We start from the raw sequence: 20,062 nt of genomic DNA, 5'->3' as shown, positions 1-20,062 counted from the left end.
AATTGAATCTTAATATATTGTGCCTTTGATAGGTTGGTACCGTAAACCGGGGTCAAATTGATCAGCGGGGTGAAATTGATCATTTGGGTACTACATTGTAATTGCATACCAGGAACTTCTATGATCACAATGATCTCAAACTTCTTACCTCATCTAGTCCATAAATGTCTAGAGATCAGTTTAGACTTTTATTTGTTTAGAAAAAAGTCAGTTTTGCCTTATTTTTTTTTTTAGGAATTTGCAATGTATTTCTCACTTAGCTAAAATCATTGCTTCTAAACAATCGATTGCCACTAGGACTTCCCGTAATTTTCTTGTTTTAACATTTTTGTGGAGCCTGGGTTGGAAAGTTATGAAGCTATTCTGAATATGAATAGGCTAAAAAAAAGGTCTTTTTTGACGAAAAAGTCATTTATTGTAACAGCAATCACTTATTTCAAAGTAAATTGCCTACCTTCAGGCGTTAAGGTGGAAATTTCAAAATTTACTTTTGCATTTTAAGTGTCAAATTCACTAGTTGTAAGAGTTTTGACGCGTTATTCGGGTTGAGAAGAGCAAAATTAAGTGGGTACCCGGGTAGACGTGAATATCATAATCATATCTTAAAACGATCAAATTTTGATATCATATCATAATGTGATATTGATGAGATATGCAAAAAGTTGCCAAATATCTGCTCAATATCTCATCGTGATATGATTTCAAAATTAGTACTTAATTTGATCTTTGGAAAGCCTAGTGCAACCCGCTGTAAGAATGTCGAAATTTCCCAACATTGCGCATAAAAACTATTTTAAGTCTTCAACTTGCATTATGCGCCGTCCCCAAATAACGTAACGCTTCAGGAGATAGGGGTTTAATAAATTACGTAATGCTCCAGGGGAATAGGGAATACAGCCTAGCGTTACGATCCATACAAAAAAGTTGGAGTTAGCATACAAAAAACCCTTATGGAGGTCACCAGACCCTAATAAATCAACCACCGAGTTCAAAAATGTCGAATTTAGCGTTACATAATTAATAGATGTTCCCTTATGTCCACCACAAATTTTACAAACGAGCACTGGGACAAAAAGGAAGTAGAAGTGGCCTCCATTATCAATAAGCGGGTTTATAGATGCGGCAATTGAACAAATAAAAAACAACAGAGTAATCGACACAAAAATGCATACAATCGATATTTGCTTTTCAGGCACAAAAGTATATGCTGAATTATCTGATAGATTACTTAATCCCAGTTTATAATTATTTTATTTCACTGTTAGTAAACCAGCACAGGCTTTCCAATTGAGTCCGATGACAACATGAGCTCCATGAGCTAGACCTTGATGTCGAGCTAGCATTTGTGGTACGAATCCAATAAATGAATCACCGGACAATTCGGGAACTTTAATCGGCCCGCTAAGCAAAATACGTCCATTTCGAAAAACGGACCGTTGATCCTAGATTCAACAAAACATACCGCTGCAGACGACCAGCTTTTTGGGTTTCAACCAACAACTTGCGTAGCGATTCTGCCTCGGATATAGGAACAGACGTCAGTCGTGACGACTACGATCTTCTAAAACAATCTTTCCAGAGCTTTTCTGGGCGACAGTTCACAATTGAGCACCTTCAGTGAAGTACATACTAGATTTTTAGCTGATTTTTTATGACTAGAAGGTAAATTCTCCGTTTCTGCAACGAAATTATGCAAAAAGCGTGGGTATTATGATTCCTTGCCTTATTTAATGCTGTTAGAACAAAATTTTGGAAAACTTTGTTGCAAGAAGTGGAGAAATGGAGAACTCAAACACCATTGAATTAGGCAAGAAATTATAATAGCCAAGCTTTTTGCGTCATTTCATTGCACCATACAAAAAATCAGCTCATTATTACAATCACTGATTACGTCCTATTGGTGGAAATTCGTCCTGTTTTAGGCGTAAAATAAACCAAACATGTTTCTACACATGTCGTTTTTAAAGTTGTAGCTTTGTTAACAATTCAGAGAATATGCATAAAATGTGAAATCATCTAGAGAAAAGTACTCTCTTAGTTTAGGAAAATATGAAATTCCTAATTGAGCCTTAATTCATTTTTATGTTCCATACTTTTGCTTGAGTTTGCAAATTTTGGGTGGAAACTGTATTAATATTCTGCAATAGAACATTTATCATTGGAAAATCTGAAAAATACTGCTTAAGATCAAAATTAGCTCTTCACATTCCCATCTGCAACATCCAGAAATTGAAAGATCTGAAAATTACTGCTCAAGATCAAAATCAGTTCTTTCACACATTCATCTAAAACATCCGAAAATTGTAAGATCTGAAAACTACTATTCAAGATCATAATTAGTTCTTTCGCACACTCATCTACAACATGGCGGGACAAAACCAAAACAACTACCATGACTCGCACACTTTGGAAAACGTAGAACTTGATGCTCTTGTTACCTCCTATTTTCAGATGTGAGTCGTAGTGCAGTGGTAATGTCACTGGTCATAAATCACAAGGTCATAAGTTCGATTCTGGTCGCGGCCATTTTTCTTTTTTTTACTCTAATCCATCTGTCAGATCATTTTATGATATTGGTTTGATGTGCTACAGCCCAAATCTCCCCAGATATTAGTCTGATCTTATAATATCAAAATGAGATATTATTTTGTTCTTCACCATACTAATATTTGATCTTATTTTTGATCTTTTATCTCTTATGTCAAACAAACCAATAGCTTATTGTGATCTTGAGTACTTCACTGAGGAATATCAAATGATGATATTGTTCTGATTTTTACTTCTACTCGGGTAACGAAATGTTTCTTTTTAACCCATGCTTAATTGTATACTGATCAATTTCGCCCCAAAGTGGCATCTTAAATTTTTTGATTTTTGAAGTAATTTACCTGAAAGTTTAAATTTGTTGAACAAAATTCTGTCACATGGTTTTATAGAGATCCACTGGGTACTGATTTTACAGAAATTCTTTTGGCAATATTTCAATTGTCACTAAAGTTATCCGCAAAAGTTGTTTTAAAGTGATCAATTTGACCCCGGATTACGGTATTTGTTTTGGGTAAGGATTTTCAGGATATTCGACACCTATTTGTCACACAATTCTTTCAGCTACATATATGTTCCAAATGCAATCTCCTTCAACATATGGTTTAGGGCGATCTAGTGGTTTTCTTTTTTTAGCAAATTTACTGAGTTCTAAAGGGAATGTTTACATAGCAGTCGCTCAAATCAAACCGTCTAATCACTAATCAAATAGTGCGAATGGGCCTTTACACTGTTCAAATTTTGAACGTTACAAATGTTTATTTTTAAGGCTAAACCAAATTTCCTGATGAAATATCAGTTTCAACGCCACGATGTATGCACCACCAAAACAGACTCAACTTATGCGATGTTTTGATTTGATGTAGCTGCACTGCTAAAGCGTGCGTTTTAACGGACGAGATAGACCGGATGGATGGAGATGACTGATCGTAAACAAATCACTAAAGTTCCACGTCGTGCTGACCAGCTAGATGACAATGGGGCAATTCTTCTTGTTTTTCTCTATATATTGTCTATTTCCTCGTGGGAATTAGATATGATTTTTGAAATCCTTCTCAGGTGCCATGGGGGTCCAAAGAAGGAAATTATACAAAATGTCTACACAGTGTTGCCACATTTTTATCTGTACCGAATGCTCAAAAATCTTTTTATCTGTACCAGACATTCGAAAAATCTGTACCCAAAATCTGTACCAAATTTGTACCACATTTGATTTAAAATCGCTTAAAATACACAAAAAAGAGCATTACATTCAGGCTAAACTATGAAAACCACTTAATTTGAGTATATCGTTACCAATTTTTGCACTTTAAAAACGAAAATATCAGTATTAAAAATGTTTTAAATTTGAATTTTAATGATTTTTCTCAATTTCAAAAAATCTGTACCATTCTGTACCTTTTGCTGAAAATCTGTAATCTGTACCGTACAGAATCTTTACCAAAAAGTTGGAAAAAATCTGTACTTTTACAGAATAATCTGTACCTGTGGCAACACTGTGTCTACATGAGCGTTTTGGTAAGGTGTAGTCGTGGTGGTGTTTGCTCCTCATTTGCTTCATCCTTAGACCGTTCGCAATGCTGTTTTATTTTGTATGGCGAGTTTTAAAATTTTTAAAACTCGCCATACAAAATAAAACAGCATTGTGAACGGCCTTAGGGGCTGTTCAAATACCACTTAGGTAGACCAAATTTTGGCCATCTCAGACGTCAGATCCCTTCCTTCCTCGTAGACTTTTGTTCGGCGAATCATGACGAACTTGAATTCAGTAATAAATTTTGAAAACGACGTATAATCAATGCTACACCATTGATTATACGTCGTTTTCAAAATTTGTTACTGAATTGATGTCAATCAACTATGGAAAATATGTAGTGGACCCTCCTCTATGCTAGTTATAAATATGACGTCCATCGTTTAGGGGGTGGGAGGGTCTCAAAAGTTTGACACTGATGCCTGATGCAGCCTTCTATACGGACATCACTATATGAATATTAGACACATTCTACCGAAGTCCAGACCAAAATTTGAATGAGAAGAGCAAATTTCACATGTTTCACTCAAGTTTGTCAATCGAAAATCTCATTTTCAAAGACCAGTAGTACACAGGGTCAAATATTTGACAAGGAAAGAACTCAAGAAACAACATCAGTTTGACACTAATGAAAATTTGATCGAGTCAAACAAGATGTTTGAGCATTGGTTTCTTTTCGGACAAATATTTGACCCTGTGTACTAACAGCTAAAACATTCTGTGAATAACGAATAGGTATTATTTCGTTTGTATTAACTTTGGTTGCTATTTAACGTTAAGTTTACAGTATATGAACCACCTTATAACCACCTCATAAGCCAACTGTTGCTAAACAAAAGCTCCATTATTCGCTTCAACTTGAATTGATGTCGACTTAGTATGGAAAATAGGGGAACTTACGTATTCTCGGCAGGTTTGTTCTCTTCGTCATGGGGGGTTTTTTGAAACCTGTAGGTCTCAGAGTTGGCCTCAAATTCTTCTCAACCAAGCTGAGTTATATGCCCAAATTTCAGGCAATTCAGCCCACAAAAACCCCCCATGACGAAGAGAACAAACCTGCTGATAATACCCATCGTCACCCTATGTAGGGCCCTTTGCGCTATTTATATGCTTCACCTTTTGTACGGTAATTTCTATAATCTAATCGACACCTCATCACCACTTTCGCCCAGCTACGCCTCCTGCTCGGGAGCTAAATCGCCCGGCCTTGCGGCGGATATGCACTTCAAGAACAACGTGGTGGCCTTCATCGGACCGGCATGTGCCTTTGCGTTGGAACCGGTGGCCCGGCTGGCCGACTACTGGAATACACCCATCATCACGGGCATGGGTGACCAGGTAAGATTATTTTTTTACATAGCTACACTGAAAATAATCGACACGCCTCATCCATGTTCTTTTACACGTTAATGTATCGTTCAAAACAGCACGCTATATTAACGTGTATTTCCTTTGAATCAGATGTAGAATAGTTGAGGTTTTGAACCACTGTCTTTTACACATGATTTTATCGTGTTTGAAAGTATGTTTATGTGTCGATAATGGAGATGGTTCGCCTATAATGTAATGTACATCACCAAACTCGCCCGCGGTAAGTATGTCCTAGCATACTTCATTTTTGGTGAACAGGGACCCGCACGCAGCTGGGTGTCTGGTCTGGTACTGATATTCTAAGAAATTTGACATTTATGATGCCAAACTAACGTGTTTTACACATGATTTCGAAAAGTAGATTTATGACTGGTTTGACACGTTAAATTCAGATGTTTCCCAAGTGGTGAAAATTCATGTTTGAAACATGTGACTCGAACGTGTAGAATATTTTCAGTGTACTGTAATTGTTTCGTGCTACCATGAGTGTCCTATCCACACCATATGACAATTGACAAGAGAAGCGGTGGGGACAGGCCTGGGCCCGGAGTGGTTGTGTTGACCACACTTGATTGCTTTTGCCAACGGCCACGGCAAATGTGGCGCTCGTGAAATGTGGATTGGGATGAAATGCACGTGAAGCAGTGGTGCTCAGCGGTTGGTGTATTTTTACATTATTGTTTATTTTTAACTTGAAATTTTACATAAGTGAATTTCATTTGTAATCGATATTATAAGACATAAAACATCTTTACTTTTAAAAAGTAAAGTACTGGCGAAATTAAATGAGGTTAAATTTTAAGACATTTTGTGTCATAACGCGATTTTAAGCATTAATATCTCTTTTGTTAATTAACTTATCGTAATGAAACTTCTTGACTTTTAATATTTTGCAGAAACGAAGCATTAAAAAAAACTTTTTTCGTGAGGTGAAGCCAAACTGGAGCCAGGAAAAAAGTTACGAATAATGCATTGGGGGCATTATGACCCAGAAATTCAAACTCTTAAGCGGTTGTCCATTTATTACGTAAGGCAATTTTTACGATTTTTTGACTCCCCCACCCCGCTTGTAAGATTTTTTGTATGAAACTCTAAATATTTTTGTATGGCGCGTAAGATTTTCCAAACCCCCCCTCCCCCCATAAACCCTTACGTAATTAATGGACAGCCCCTATAGAAGAATTCGAATGTCCCCCCAATTGTAGAGGCGCTAGGTGAGATAAGGAGAAAATCGTTTGTATACATTCATACATACATTTATTTGTTCAACATCACATTTAAGACAATACATAATCAACAATAGTACGCCACAATACTCTGTTTGTGGCTGCCGCTCTCCATCCTCGGTCGCGCCCAATGCTCGCCAAGTCACGCTCCACCTGGTCCGCCCATCGCGCTCTCAGCGCTCCACGCCTTCTTGTGCCAACCGGATCAGTTGCAAACACCAGCTTTGCAGGGTTGTTGTCCGGCATTCTTGCAACATGCCCTGCCCACCGTATCCTTCCGGCTTTGGCCACCTTCTGGGTGCTGGGTTCGCTGTAAAGTGCAGCGAGCTCGTGGTTCATTCTTCTCTGCCACACACCGTTCTCCTGCACACCGCCGAAGATCGTCCTTAGCACGCGTCGCTCGAAAATTCCGAGTGCTTGCAGGCCTCCTCGAGCAAGGTGCATGTCTCGTGCCCGTAGAAGACCACCGGTCTTATTAGCGTTTTGTGTATGCTGCATTTGGTGCGTGGGTGAATCTTTTTCGACCGCAGTTTCTTTTGGAGCCCGTAGTAGGCCCGACTTCCGCTGATGATGCGCCTCCGAATTTCATGGCTCACGTTGTTGTCAGCCGTCAGTAAGGATCCGAGGTAGACGAATTCCTCCACCACCTCGAAAGTATCCCCGTCTATCGTAACATTACTACCCAGACGGATCCGGTCGTGTTCGGTTCCGCCTACCAGCATGTACTTTGTTTTTGAGGCATTCACCACCAGTCTGACCTTTGCTGCTTCGCGTTTCAGGCAGGTTTACAGCTCTGCCACCGTTTCAAATTTTCTGGCAATAATGTCTATGTCGTCCATATGGCACACAAATTGTCCGGATTTTGTGAAAATCGTTCCCCGGCTGTTGAGCCCGGCTCGTCGCATCACACCCTCCAGAGTGATGTTGAAGAGTAGGCATGAGAGTCCATCACATTGTCGCAGTGCCCGGCGAGATTCGAATGAACTGGATAGTCCACCCGAAACCCTTACGCAGTTTTGCACACCGTCCATCGTTGCTTTAATCAGTCTAGTCAGCTTCCCAGGAAAGCCGTTTTCGTTCCTGATTCTCAATATCTCTGCGCGGTCGATATTGTCGTAAGCCGCTTTAAAGTCGATGAACAGGTGATGCGTTGGGACCTGGTATTCACGGTATTTCTGGAGAATTTGCCGTACGGTAAAGATCTGGTTCGTTGTCGATTGGCCGTCGATGAAGCCGGCTTGATAACTTCCCACGAACTCATTCGTTTTGGGTGACAGACGACGGAAGATGATCTGGGATAGCACTTTGTAGGCAGCATTCAAAATAGTGATCGCCCCTAGGATCGCCCTGAAGTTCTCACATTCCAAATGGTCGCCTTTCTTGTGAATGGGACAGATTACCCCTTCCTTCCACTCCCCCGGTAGCTGTTCGGTTTCCCAGATCCTGACTATCAGCCGATGCAGAGAGGTGGCCAACTTTTCTGGTCCCATCTTTATGCGTTCAGCTGCGATACCATCCTTACCAGCTGCTTTGTTGGTTTTGAGCTGGTGAATGGCATCCTTAACTTCCCTCAGCGTGGAGTTGGTTCATTTCCGTCCTCCACTGCACTGGCGTCGTCGTTTCCTCCGTTGCCGTGGGCTCCAGTGCATACGTTCTCCACGCCGTTCAGGTGCTGATAGAAGTGCTGCTTCCACCTTTCGATCACCTCACGTCCGTCCGTCAAGAGGCCTCCGTCTTCATCCCTGCATATTACGGCTCACGGCACGAAGCCGTTGCGGGATGCGTTAAGGACAAACGTCTTGAAATCCCGGTTCACCACTGCATCAAAGCTTTAGACACACAAATCTCAAGAAGCAAGCTTCAAACAACAATGCATTTTATTATTCTGTTCTTGCTCACTTGTAATAAGCTTAAAATAAGAAGCTCAGGTGCGCTGGTTTTGTTTACGAAGAGATTTGTGCCCTCAAAATCGTGAGTAGGTGCCAAAGTCGGCCATTGTGGCGGCCATATTGGGATACTAACAAGTCTGTCCTTAAGCTTCTGATAGAACTCCGTGTTTCTTGGGAACGGCACAGCAGTTATATTTCTTCACACTCCGCTTCTTCCAGGCGGCGCTTTTTCTCCCGAAAGAGACGGGTCTGCTGTTTCCGCTTCTGTTTATAACGTTCCACGTTCTGTCGAGTCCCTTGCTGCAGCATTACCGCCCTCGCTGCGTTTTTCTCCTCCAAAACCGTTCTGCCCTTTTCGTCGAACCATTCGTTTTATCGATTCCGTTCCACGTACCCGATGGTGCTCTCGGCTGTGTCGTTGATGGCTGCTTTCACTGTACTCCAGCAGTCCTCTAGAGGGGTCTCATCGAGCTCGTCCTCGTCTGGCAATGCAGCTTCGAGATTCTGCCCGTATGCTGAGGCGACATCCGGTCGTTTCAATCGCTCTAGGTTGTACCGTGGCGGTCGTCGGTACCGTACATTGTCGATGACGGAGAGTTTTGGGCGCAGTTTGACCATCACCAGAAAGTTAAATAAAATTTGTATCAGCCTTATAGCAAAAAAATATTTAGGGTGTATTGTTCTTAGAAGCTGATAGAATCGTTGTGTATATGTTACTATATTTGTAAAAGCTTCCTAGAAGACAAGAAGCTTTTTTTCCAACAGTCTACTGGAAACATCTTTGCCATTTTTTTCTGGACTCGATTGGGTATTCAATTGGACATTTCCTTTGCAAATCGATTAGTCGATTTTTTTAAAAGTTACCCGGTGAGAACATTTCGAATTTTCGTTTGGCGGAATTTCTTCGGCTAATTCTTTGGAAACGCTTTCAGCATTTTTTATTGAATTTGTTCCAAACTTCAAATGATTTTTTTGTTTTCATGGGCAATTTTTTTTGGAAAATATTTCGGCAATTCCTTTGGAATTTTGTTCGGTAACTCTTTTGGAAATTTTTTAGCAGTTTTGGAAATTGATTTAGGTTATAATATTTGAAAATACCTACAGCATAACTGTGGGGTTCGTGATGGTAAGCCACGGATTGTGGGTTCGATTCCCTTTCCAGTCGGAAGGCAAAAATCGTTAATCGGAAAATTCTTCATTGGGCCACTGGATGTCTTACAGTTTTAGATGTTATCCGTTGTCTAGTGATGCACTGACCAGCAAATAGTTTTTCTTAAATCTGATTTGCGAAAATTAACTCGCAACAGGACCAAATTTTTCATAATTGGTGATTTTAATGCGAAACACCGTTCGTAGGGGCTGTCCATAAACCACGTGGTCATTTTTTGGGACTTCTCAACCCCCCCCCCCCCCGCGTGGTCATTTGTCCACACAATTTTTTTTATTCGTCCATACAAAATGCTCATAGGCCGAACCCCCCCCCCCCCCCCCCTCATGACCACGTGGTTTATGGACAGCCCCTTATGTCCAATTCAAACGGCAGGATTTTATTTGATCAGTGCTCTTCAGGATATTTTTCTATTCTATATCCCGATAGCCCCACTTGTTTTTCTTCTGCTAGAAATCCATCAACAATTGATTTGGTCTTAACTGACTCAAGTCAGCATTGTAGCCAATTGATTACTCATGCTGATTTTGATTCTGACCATCTTCCTGCAACATTTCAAATTTCCCATGAAGCGATTTTTAATCCCATCAGCTCTACTTTCAATTATCACAGAGCTGACTGGGATACATATAAAACATACATCGATAGCCATTTAGATCATAATGTTTCATTGGAAACACATTTTGATATTGACAATGCCCTCGAAACTTTGACTAGTACTATAGTCGAAGCTAGAAGCGCATCAATACCAACGTGTGAAGTCAAATTCGACTCAGTTATTATTGACGACGATCTGAAACTTCTGATCCGTCTTAAAAACGTGAGAAGAAAACAATTCCAACGAACTCGAGATCCTGCTTTGAAAGTAATCTGGCAGGAACTTCAGAAGGAAGAAACGTTTCACCGAATTGAGAAACAAAAATTTTGCAAATAAAGTTTCTCAATTAAACCCCGGCTCTAAGCCGTTTTGGAAATTGCCAAAATTTTTGAAAAAGCCTCAGAAGCCTATTCCTGCGCTGAAAGAGGATAACAAAATATTATTAACTAATTCTGAAAAAGCACAAAAACTTGCCAAACAGTTTGAAAGTGCGCATAATTTCAGTATAGGTCTCACTAGTCCAATAGAACATCAGGTTGCCCGCGAATTCGAAAACATTCTCAATCATGAGAACATTTTCGACAATTCATTGGGCACTGATTTGGACGAAGTGAGATCTATTATAAAGAAGTTTAAGAATATGAAAGCTCCGGGTGATGACGAAATTTTCTATATTCTCATCAAAAAATTTCCAGAAAGTTGCTTATCATTTTTGGTTAATATATTTAACAAATGTTTTCAGTTGGCATATTTTCCTGAAAAATGGAAAAATGTTAAAGTTGTTCCAATTTTGAAGCCTGACAAAAATCCTGCCGAAGCTTCTAGTTATCGTCCAATTAGCTTACTGTCACCTATCAGTAAACTTTTCGAAAAACTTATTTTAAATAGAATGATGATTCATATTGATGAAAATTCCATTTTTGCCAATGAGCAATTCGGATTCCGCCATGGTCATTCGACTACTCATCAACTTTTACGGGCAACGAATTTCATTCGTTCCAATAAATCTGAAGGTTACTCCACTGGTGTAGCACTTCTTGACATAGAAAAAGCATTCGATAGTGTTTGGCACGAAGGCTTGATCGTAAAATTGAAACATTTTAATTTTCCACTATATATTATTAAAATTATTCAAAACTATTTATCGGATCGAACACTTCAGGTAAACTATCAAAATTCCAAGTCAGATAGATTACCTGTAAGAGCTGGTGTTCCACAAGGCAGCATACTGGGACCAACCTTATATAATATTTTTACCTCCGACTTACCTGATTTGCCACAGGGATGTCAAAAATCGTTATTTGCAGATGACACAGGTATCTCGCCCCTTGGCTGAGTTTGCGTGTCATTTGTAGTAGATTGCAAAAAAGTTTAGATATTTTTTCTTCTTATTTGCAAAAATGGAAGATTTCTCCAAATGCTTCCAAAACTCAACTTATCATATTCCCACATAAGCCAAGAGCTCTTTATTTGAAACCCTCAAGTAGACATGTTGTCACTATGAGGGGAACTCCAATAAATTGGTCGGACGAAGTTAGGTATCTAGGGCTCTTACTAGATAAAAACTTAACTTTGAAAAACCACATAGAAAGTATTCAAACTAAGTGCAATAAATACATTAAGTGTTTATTCCCACTTATTAATAGAAAATCAAAACTTAGTCGCAAAAACAAATTTTTGATTTATAAACAAATTTTCAGACCGGCCATGTTGTACGCTGTCCCAATATGGTCGAGCTGTTGCAATACCAGAAAGAAGCAACTTCAGAGGATTCAAAATAAAATTTTGAAAATGATTCTGAAGTTGCCTCCCTGGTATAGCACTAATGAGTTGCATCAAATTTCTAATATTGAAACATTGGAACAGATGTCAACTAAAATCATTGCCAACATTCGTCAAAAATCGTTGCAGTCTTCTATTGCTACGATTAGTTCTTTGTATAATTAGTTTAAGTTAGGTTAGGGTTAGGATAAGCTGAAAAAATGTATTTCTGACACGCAGTTGAAAAATAAAGCCTGCAAAAAATCTTAACTGGTACAGCAAATGTAATATGTTATTAATTAGTATTGATAATAGCTTAAATTTATTTCACCAAATTAGGATGATAGTGTGTTATAATACACATAACACCTAGATTATGTTGAAGAATGTAAAAAATGATTGAGATACTAATAAAGATTATTAAAAAAAAAGTCCGTTGTCTAGTGTAAGTTATATTCAGTTGTGGTCTTTGGTTCAAGACGGTATGCAAATTTATCAGACAACTCCTACGGGATTTCCTTCATCAATTTTTTGGAAGTTTCATCTGCAATCCCTTTGAAAATTTACCTGACAAATAACTTTTGTAATGCTTTCGGTAGCTCCTTGCAAACATTTTTTTTTATTTCTTCAGTATTCCTCTGGAAACTCCTTTGGTGAATCCTTACAGGATTCTGTTTGTTATTACTTTTGAAATTCAATTAGATACTCTCTTACGAATCAAAAAATGCAATAGAATGGTCGGAGAAAATTTCAAAGGAATCACCTAAGGAATTTCCGAAAAGTCAAAATGCTTGCCAAAGAAGTTCTCAAAAATTTGCCGGGATATTTCAAATAGCAATTTCCAAATTCGTTCGAATGTAGAAATAGCTGAAACCACTATGAAGGAATAACTGAAGGACATTCCAAAGAAATTTATACTAAAATTGTTCAAGGGAATACTGAAGTAAATTCCGTTTTCAAAAATAATACCAAATAAGTTGTCGAAGGCACTTCCCAAAGCATTCCAAAAGAAGTTTCCCAAAAACTTTGAAACAATTTCCCGCACATTTTCAAAGGAATTCCCTGTGTGATTCCTGAAGCAATTGAAATAGAAATTACCAACGAAATTGCTTGATAATGTGGCAATTAATTTGCCGACGGAAATGCAGAAAGAAATCAATAAGAAACTGCGGGAAGATATTTTAAAAGTATTTGTCAATGCAAAAATAAAAACAAAGAATTTGCAGAGATCAAAATAAAATTCTCGAAGAGTTTCCTGAAGTATGGCCAACAAAATTTAGAAGAAATATCCGAAGGTGTTACCAAAGAAATTAAAAAAAAACAATTTCAAATAAAACAAAAAGTTTTCAAATGAAATGCAGAATAGTCCAGGTTAAAAAAGAAAAACGGCATTAAAAAGATACAATTTTTATAATCTGTCAGCAAAAGTAGACTGCCAGAAATGGTAAGGCATTTCCTATAAATCTTTGAAATTGACTCGAATACCCCGAAACAACTTCTAATTACAAAACCAACAACAAAAATGTTGTCCTCACGGATAGGCAAACAATTCACTTTCTGGTTCACCGACGGGACATCATCATCCGTCCTCTTGTCCAGCCGTGTAGGGACACCGAACCTGATGGGAGCAATCTAAAAACAAATTTATTTAATGCCTCAATACACGGATCAGCGCACTTCGGAGCGCGTATAATTCCATTTGAAAGCGTCCTCCATCCGAGTTGCTTGAGCCCCTGACTGACTCAGGCGAAAGCAAGACGACCCGGACGACGCGACGGGATGATGGGATGCTGGGCGAAGCTATACGGACGGATTCTGTCGCGAGTTGAAACAAACGTTGTCGTTATTTTAATGTGCCTGGTATTGTCATTTCGCACCGTTTAGCACGCGACTGGCGCATTACTGGAGCGTGTTATTGGTCTATTATTTCCGCAGTGCCGCTTCACCATTGTCATCATCATCAACAGGGCTCTCGCGCACAATTTCAAGACCATCTTCTCTGTTGGAAAATAAAAGAAAGGCAGCTTGTTCTGTGCAGCTACAAAATACGCGTATCGAGTAAATGAATTCGTTTGTTTGCTTCTTCATGAATCACCTACTGCAGTAGCAGAGTAAAAGTTTCAGAGGGGACCGTGTACTATTTTTCACATTTTAAACAGATTGTCTTCAGTATGATTTCAATCATTTTCGTTATGTACTCGTTCATGACTTCATATTATTCATCCAAACGAAAAAAAAATCGAGTGTTGCGATATCTACTCAATATGCGAAACAATAGCTGTAAAAACGTTTTTGCGAAAAAAAAAAAAAGCAAGTGCAACACTGCCTCACGAGATGCAGCAATCTTTTATCTGATAAACTTTTAAAATTATTCCCCATCGGGGATGGATCAATCCACACCCTAGTAGTAGGTGGAATGCGAACTCAATCAATGCCTTCTCGGCGGAGGCCAGAGATTCAATCACGGGGAGAGCCCGCAAGGTAGATGAAGCGATAAAAGAGACGTTTTTCAGTCCGTTAAGCACGGAGACAGTTGTTTACTTGGAAGAAGGAAGGTGGGGTAGATCTGGAAGGATCAGGAGAGTCCTTACTCTGTTGGTGGCTGTGAATGGCTTCCAGCGGTATCGATTTCCATTTTTTTCTCACACAATTGTAAAGGTGATGTGAATGGATCCGAAATGGACAAGGACATATGCTTCTGCAAACAGTATTTGATTGAAAGTGGCAAATCGCATTATCTGTTCTTTTGTAGTTTAATCAAATTATATTGTAAAGTGGATAGAGTTACGATATGAAAGCAAATATTTAGCTAACTTATTGATGTAGCGTCTGGGACCATTTGGGCAGGAGCACCTGTTTTGGGCACTTGCTTCTATAACTCAGTCAATTTTGAATCGATTGACTTGATTTTTCAGACACGATCAGATACGCACAGTCATGTGCAAAAATTCGAGTCAATCGGTTTAAAATTCACTGAGTTATAGCAGTAAGTGCCCAAAATAGATGCTCCTGTCCAAATGGTCCCTGACCCTACTTCGGTGTCAGGAATGGTAAAAAAAGATTTAAACGGATTCAGCATCTAACGCATGAAAATTTTTGTTTCAAAGTACAGCAGACAATTAACCCTTTGAAGCCGAAATTTTTCCAAGCGTTATTTTGGAGTTTTTTTTTTACGTTTTTCTGCAGCTTTGGTGGTCAATAGCATAAAAACGGTAGAATGTTATGCAGAATTTTTTTTTTATATCCTAGGTCATCCAAACTATTCTTGAGTTTAGATCCTTAAGTCTACGGGTGTAACGGTAACTTCCTTCATTTTACAAAGCTACGATTTGTAATCTATCATGTCCAGTAAGTCTTCTGAAAGTTCAATAGACAGTATCAGATCAGTCGGGATATCCAAGGTCAGTGATCCTCAGGCCTTTTTTTTAGTTGTTTGTATCGCAACATTCATATCGATTTGTTAAACGTTGAACCTGTTATTCGTCATTATTTTGGGTGTAGAACAACCTCCATAGGAATCATTGCAAAGATTCCTACCACAACATGGAGATCTAGACATCACGTGCGGCCCGCAGGCCGCAGTTTGGTGACCACGGTCCTAGGTCAACCAAACTATTCTTGAGTTTGGATCCTAAAGTCTACGGGTGTAACGGTAACTTCTTTCAATATACAAAGTTACGATATGTAATCTATCATGCCCAGTAAGTCTTCTGAAAGTTCAATAGACAGTATCAGATCAGTTGGGATATCCTAGGTCATCCAAACTGTTCTTGAATTTAGATCCTAAAGTCTACGAGTGTAACGGTAACTTCTTCCATTATACAAAGTTACGATTTGTAATCTTTCATGTCCAGTGAGTCTTTTGAAAGGTTAATAGACAATATCAAAACAGTCGGGATATCCTAGGTTATCCAAACTGTTCTTGAGTTTAGATCCTAAAGTCTACGGCAGTGCTTCCCAAACTGTGCGCCGCGGCGCCTTGGTGCGCCGTGAACATTTCGCTGGTGCGCCGCAAGCTCTTGAGCCAAAACAAAAAGAAAGAAAAAATATTGGAACGTATTTATTTTTGTTTTTTTTTTGTTCGAAGGAACTTGGAAGTGTTGCTTTAGGGCATTTTTCCAAAATTCCTTTGAATAATCTATGGAATTTCTGGTATCCCCCTAAAACATTTTAATTGGTTAAATTTGTAATGTTTTTGGAATTTTGAGAAATTTTTGTTAAAATCCCAAAATTTATAATTGAATTTACACTACTTCAGTTGAGTTTGTGATTCTACCTACAGCTTGTAATTAAAAGTAAATGTTCTCTCCTTGTTTTCGGGACATCATATTTTACTAACGTCACTATCGCAGAATACTTCTGCAAATTTTTGGTTCCGTGCAAGTAGGTCACATCTCAAAATTGTTTATCATTTTGATCTTGATGGAAAATGATGGAAATCTGTGTAACTTTTGATCTCAACAAAACCCATTCAGAAGTTCTGTAAGGAACGCGAGATATTTGTTTATAAATTTTGTGCGCAAAAAACACTTTATCATTTCTAAAATAATCATCCAAAACTCATGTGAAAGCCCTTCAAGCTTTTCTCAAGAATGATGATCAAATGATGAATGACATCATCAGCCTGGTCGTGAACATAATATTTTTACATCTTAGTTTATTTTAATTTTCCTTAGTACGTTATTAATTATCCATCTTTGAAAGTTTTGTAAATAATTACATGAAATTATTTTAAATCATTTAAATTCACCCGGAGTTATCCAAGAATTGCGAAAGTTTTACTGTTTTTGGTTCAATCATTTGGATTCAGCAGCTTGCTTTAGATGTACATAGAAGTTTTTATCATAGCGTGATAAATAAATATTTATTTTATTTATTTATTTATTTCTCATATAATGAAGTAGCGTAAGGAATATCCTTTTTAAATGCTACAAACGTTGAATTCACGGAATCAAAATTACAAAATACATCCGAAACTGACGCTATATTGATCGACGGTTTACAAACTAACCTAACTTATTGTTGATGCTGACTGTTGAACAAGGCGACACACTCCTGTCGAAATCCACTTACACTAGTCCCATTTTTAATATTAAGAGGAAGTTGATTCCAAAACACTATGCCCTGAACAAATAGTGTATTCCTGTAATGCGACGTGTTAAACCGTGGCAGAGTAAAGTTACGATTACGACTGTTTTGAAATGGCTGAAGTTTGGTATAAAGATATCTTGGGGATTTTTTAAAAATAATCTTAAATAAAAGAACACAACTACGAAGCATAAGAAAGTCTTGAAAATGACAACCGAGAAGCTGTGGCTGTAAGTGGGTTACTCTTGAGAATCTATTGAGATTAAAAACATAGCGAACACAAGAGTTCAAAGCTACGCGCAAACGACTTATCGACATTGCTGAAGCGTTTAGTAAAAAAACGTCGCCGTACATAAAGTGTGGCCAAATTAATGATTTGAAAAGCCTTAATTTGATTGGTATCGGTAAAGCACAGACAAACAGACGTCTCACTCTACTCACTTCCCATCGTTTCACTTTTTAACGGATTATTCAAATATTCCGTAGTTCGCAAATCGCTCGCTCATGGCGCTCGCATCGTTTTTGCTCCTGTTTGACGTTTGCTCACTACCGCCATCTACTCAGTAGATTTGCGTACCACAGCATAATTAGCATTGGGCGATTATGTTTGCTTGACGATGATTTTTATCGCATTTTCTTCCAAGTGACACGTCTGTTTGTCTGTGGGTAAAGTATAAGAAGTGATTCGAAGCATACGAAGGCATCTGTATATTTTAGTACATTGGGCATTAATATGACCTTCCCACTCAAGATCGTTCTGAATAATAAAACCTAGCGTTGTTAATTTATCAACGTATTGAATCAACACATTTCCAAACAAAACATTTGGACGTACATTTACAATTCTGTTTCTAGTTATTAGCATAACTTAAGTCTTATCGGGGTTTACAGGCAAAAGGTTTCTAGTAGACCATTCCAAGATTCTCAAAAGATCATCATTAAGCAATTCGACCATTTCGGCAGTCGAAAGATCAGTAGCCATGATGTAAATTTGGACGTCATCCGCAAACAAATGAATTCGGCAATGTTTCAGAACACTCGGCAAGTCGTTAATAAACATTGAAAAAAGCAAAGGGCCTAAAATAGAACCTTGCGGAACACCGGATAAAATATCGACACTATCCGAGTAACAATCATTGATGCAAACAAATTGAGACCTGTTGGACAGATATGATTGCATTAACACCTATGTGCCTGAGCCTCATTTTGCACCCAATTTCAAAACTTCAAAAATCTGATTCTCAGCCGTTTCTCAACGAAAGTTAATTAAATTTTGACAGTTGATCACAAAATCCTTCTAGTTTATGTAACCGGTATCATGGTTCCGGATTTTTCCGTTGTTCCGGATTTATGGCCGGGGGTACTGGGGTAACCTCCTTATCAGATAGAGGTGCAACCTATTATTTGCCTTCGAAAACTAGCTTGCGGCATATCAAACTTCATGATTTTGCAAAACAAGAATATTGGACCATGTTTCTAGAGATTTCAGATACAATGGTCACTTCTCCGGATGTTCCGGATCCAGGTACCCCCAGGAAAGTGGCCACTTATGATCGGTTCTGACACCTAGCTTGCGACACATCAAACTTCATGATTTTGTAAAACAAGAATATTGGACCATGTTTCCAGAAGTTTCGGATATACTGGCCACTTCTCCGGATGTTCCGGAAACTGGTGCCCCCAGGAAAGTGGCCACTTTCTGACCGGTTCTGAAACCTGGCTTGCGACACATCAAACTTCATGATTTTGCAAACAAGAGTATTGGACCATGTTTCCAGAAATTTCGGAAACAGTGACCACTTCTCCGGATGTGCCGGAAACCTAGCTTGCGACATGTCAAACTTTATGATTTCGCAAATCAAGAGTATTGGGCCATGTTTTGCAAAATCATGAAGTTTGATATGTCGCAAGCTAGGTTTCAGAACCGGTCAGAAAGTGCCACTTCCCTGGGGGCACCAGGTTTTCGGAACATCCGGAGAAGTGACCAGTACATCCAAAACTTCTGGAAACATGGTCCAAAACTCTTGTTTTGCAAAATCATGAAGTTTGATATGTCGCAAGCTAGGTTTCAGAACCGGTCAGAAAGTGCCACTTCCCTGGGGGCACCAGGTTTCCGGAACATCCGGAGAAGTGGTCACTGTAATTTCTGGGAACATGGTCCAATACTCTTGTTTTGAAAAATCATGAAGTTTGATATGTCGCAAGCTAGGTTTTAGAACCGGTCAGGAAGTGGCCACTTTACTGGGGGCTTCAGGTTTCCGGAACATTCGGAGAAGTGACCAGTATATCCGAAATACCTGGAAACAAGGTCCAATACTCTTGTTTTTGCAAAATCATGAAGTTTGATGTGTCGCAAGCTAGGTTTCAGAACCGGTCAGAAAGAGGCCACTTTCCTGGGGGCACCAGTTTCCGGAACATCCGGAGAAGTGGCCAGTGTATTCGAAATCTCTAGAAACATGGCCCAATACTCTTGTTTTGTAAAATCATGAAATTTATATGTCGCAAGCTAGGTTTCAGAACCGGTCAGTAATTGGTTACTTCCCTGGGGGCACCTGGGGCCGGAACATCCGGAGAAGTGGCCAGTGTATCCGAAATCTCGAGAAACATGGCCCAATACTCTTGTTTTGCAAAATCATGAAGTTTGATATGTCGCAAGCTAGGTTTTAGAACCGGTCAGAAAGTGGCCACTTCCCTGGGGCACTAGGTTTCCGGAACCTCCGGAGAAGTGGCCAGTATATCCGAAATTTTTCGGAAACATGATTCAATACTCTTGGTTTGCAAAATCATAAAGTTTGATATGTCGCAAGTTAGGTTTCTGAACCGGTCAGGAAGTGGCCAGCCACTTCCCTGGGGGCACCAGGTTTCCGTAACATCCGGAGAAGT

General features: G+C 39.0%; 1 protein-coding gene across 1 annotated transcript in view; it reads left to right on the top strand.

The window, feature by feature from the left end:
- Positions 1-20,062, top strand: part of LOC109412673 (atrial natriuretic peptide receptor 1) — a 67,474-nt gene that overhangs the window by 13,940 nt on the left and 33,472 nt on the right. The window contains exon 3 of the mRNA XM_062850622.1: positions 5,251-5,416. Coding sequence (XP_062706606.1) covers positions 5,251-5,416 — 166 coding nt within the window. The remainder of the gene's footprint in view (positions 1-5,250; positions 5,417-20,062) is intronic.

Source organism: Aedes albopictus, chromosome 2 (assembly GCF_035046485.1).
Source record: "Aedes albopictus strain Foshan chromosome 2, AalbF5, whole genome shotgun sequence".
Lineage (NCBI taxonomy): Eukaryota > Metazoa > Arthropoda > Insecta > Diptera > Culicidae > Aedes > Aedes albopictus.
Note: the sequence above shows the minus strand (reverse complement) of the source record. Positions and strands in the feature narration are given on the sequence as shown.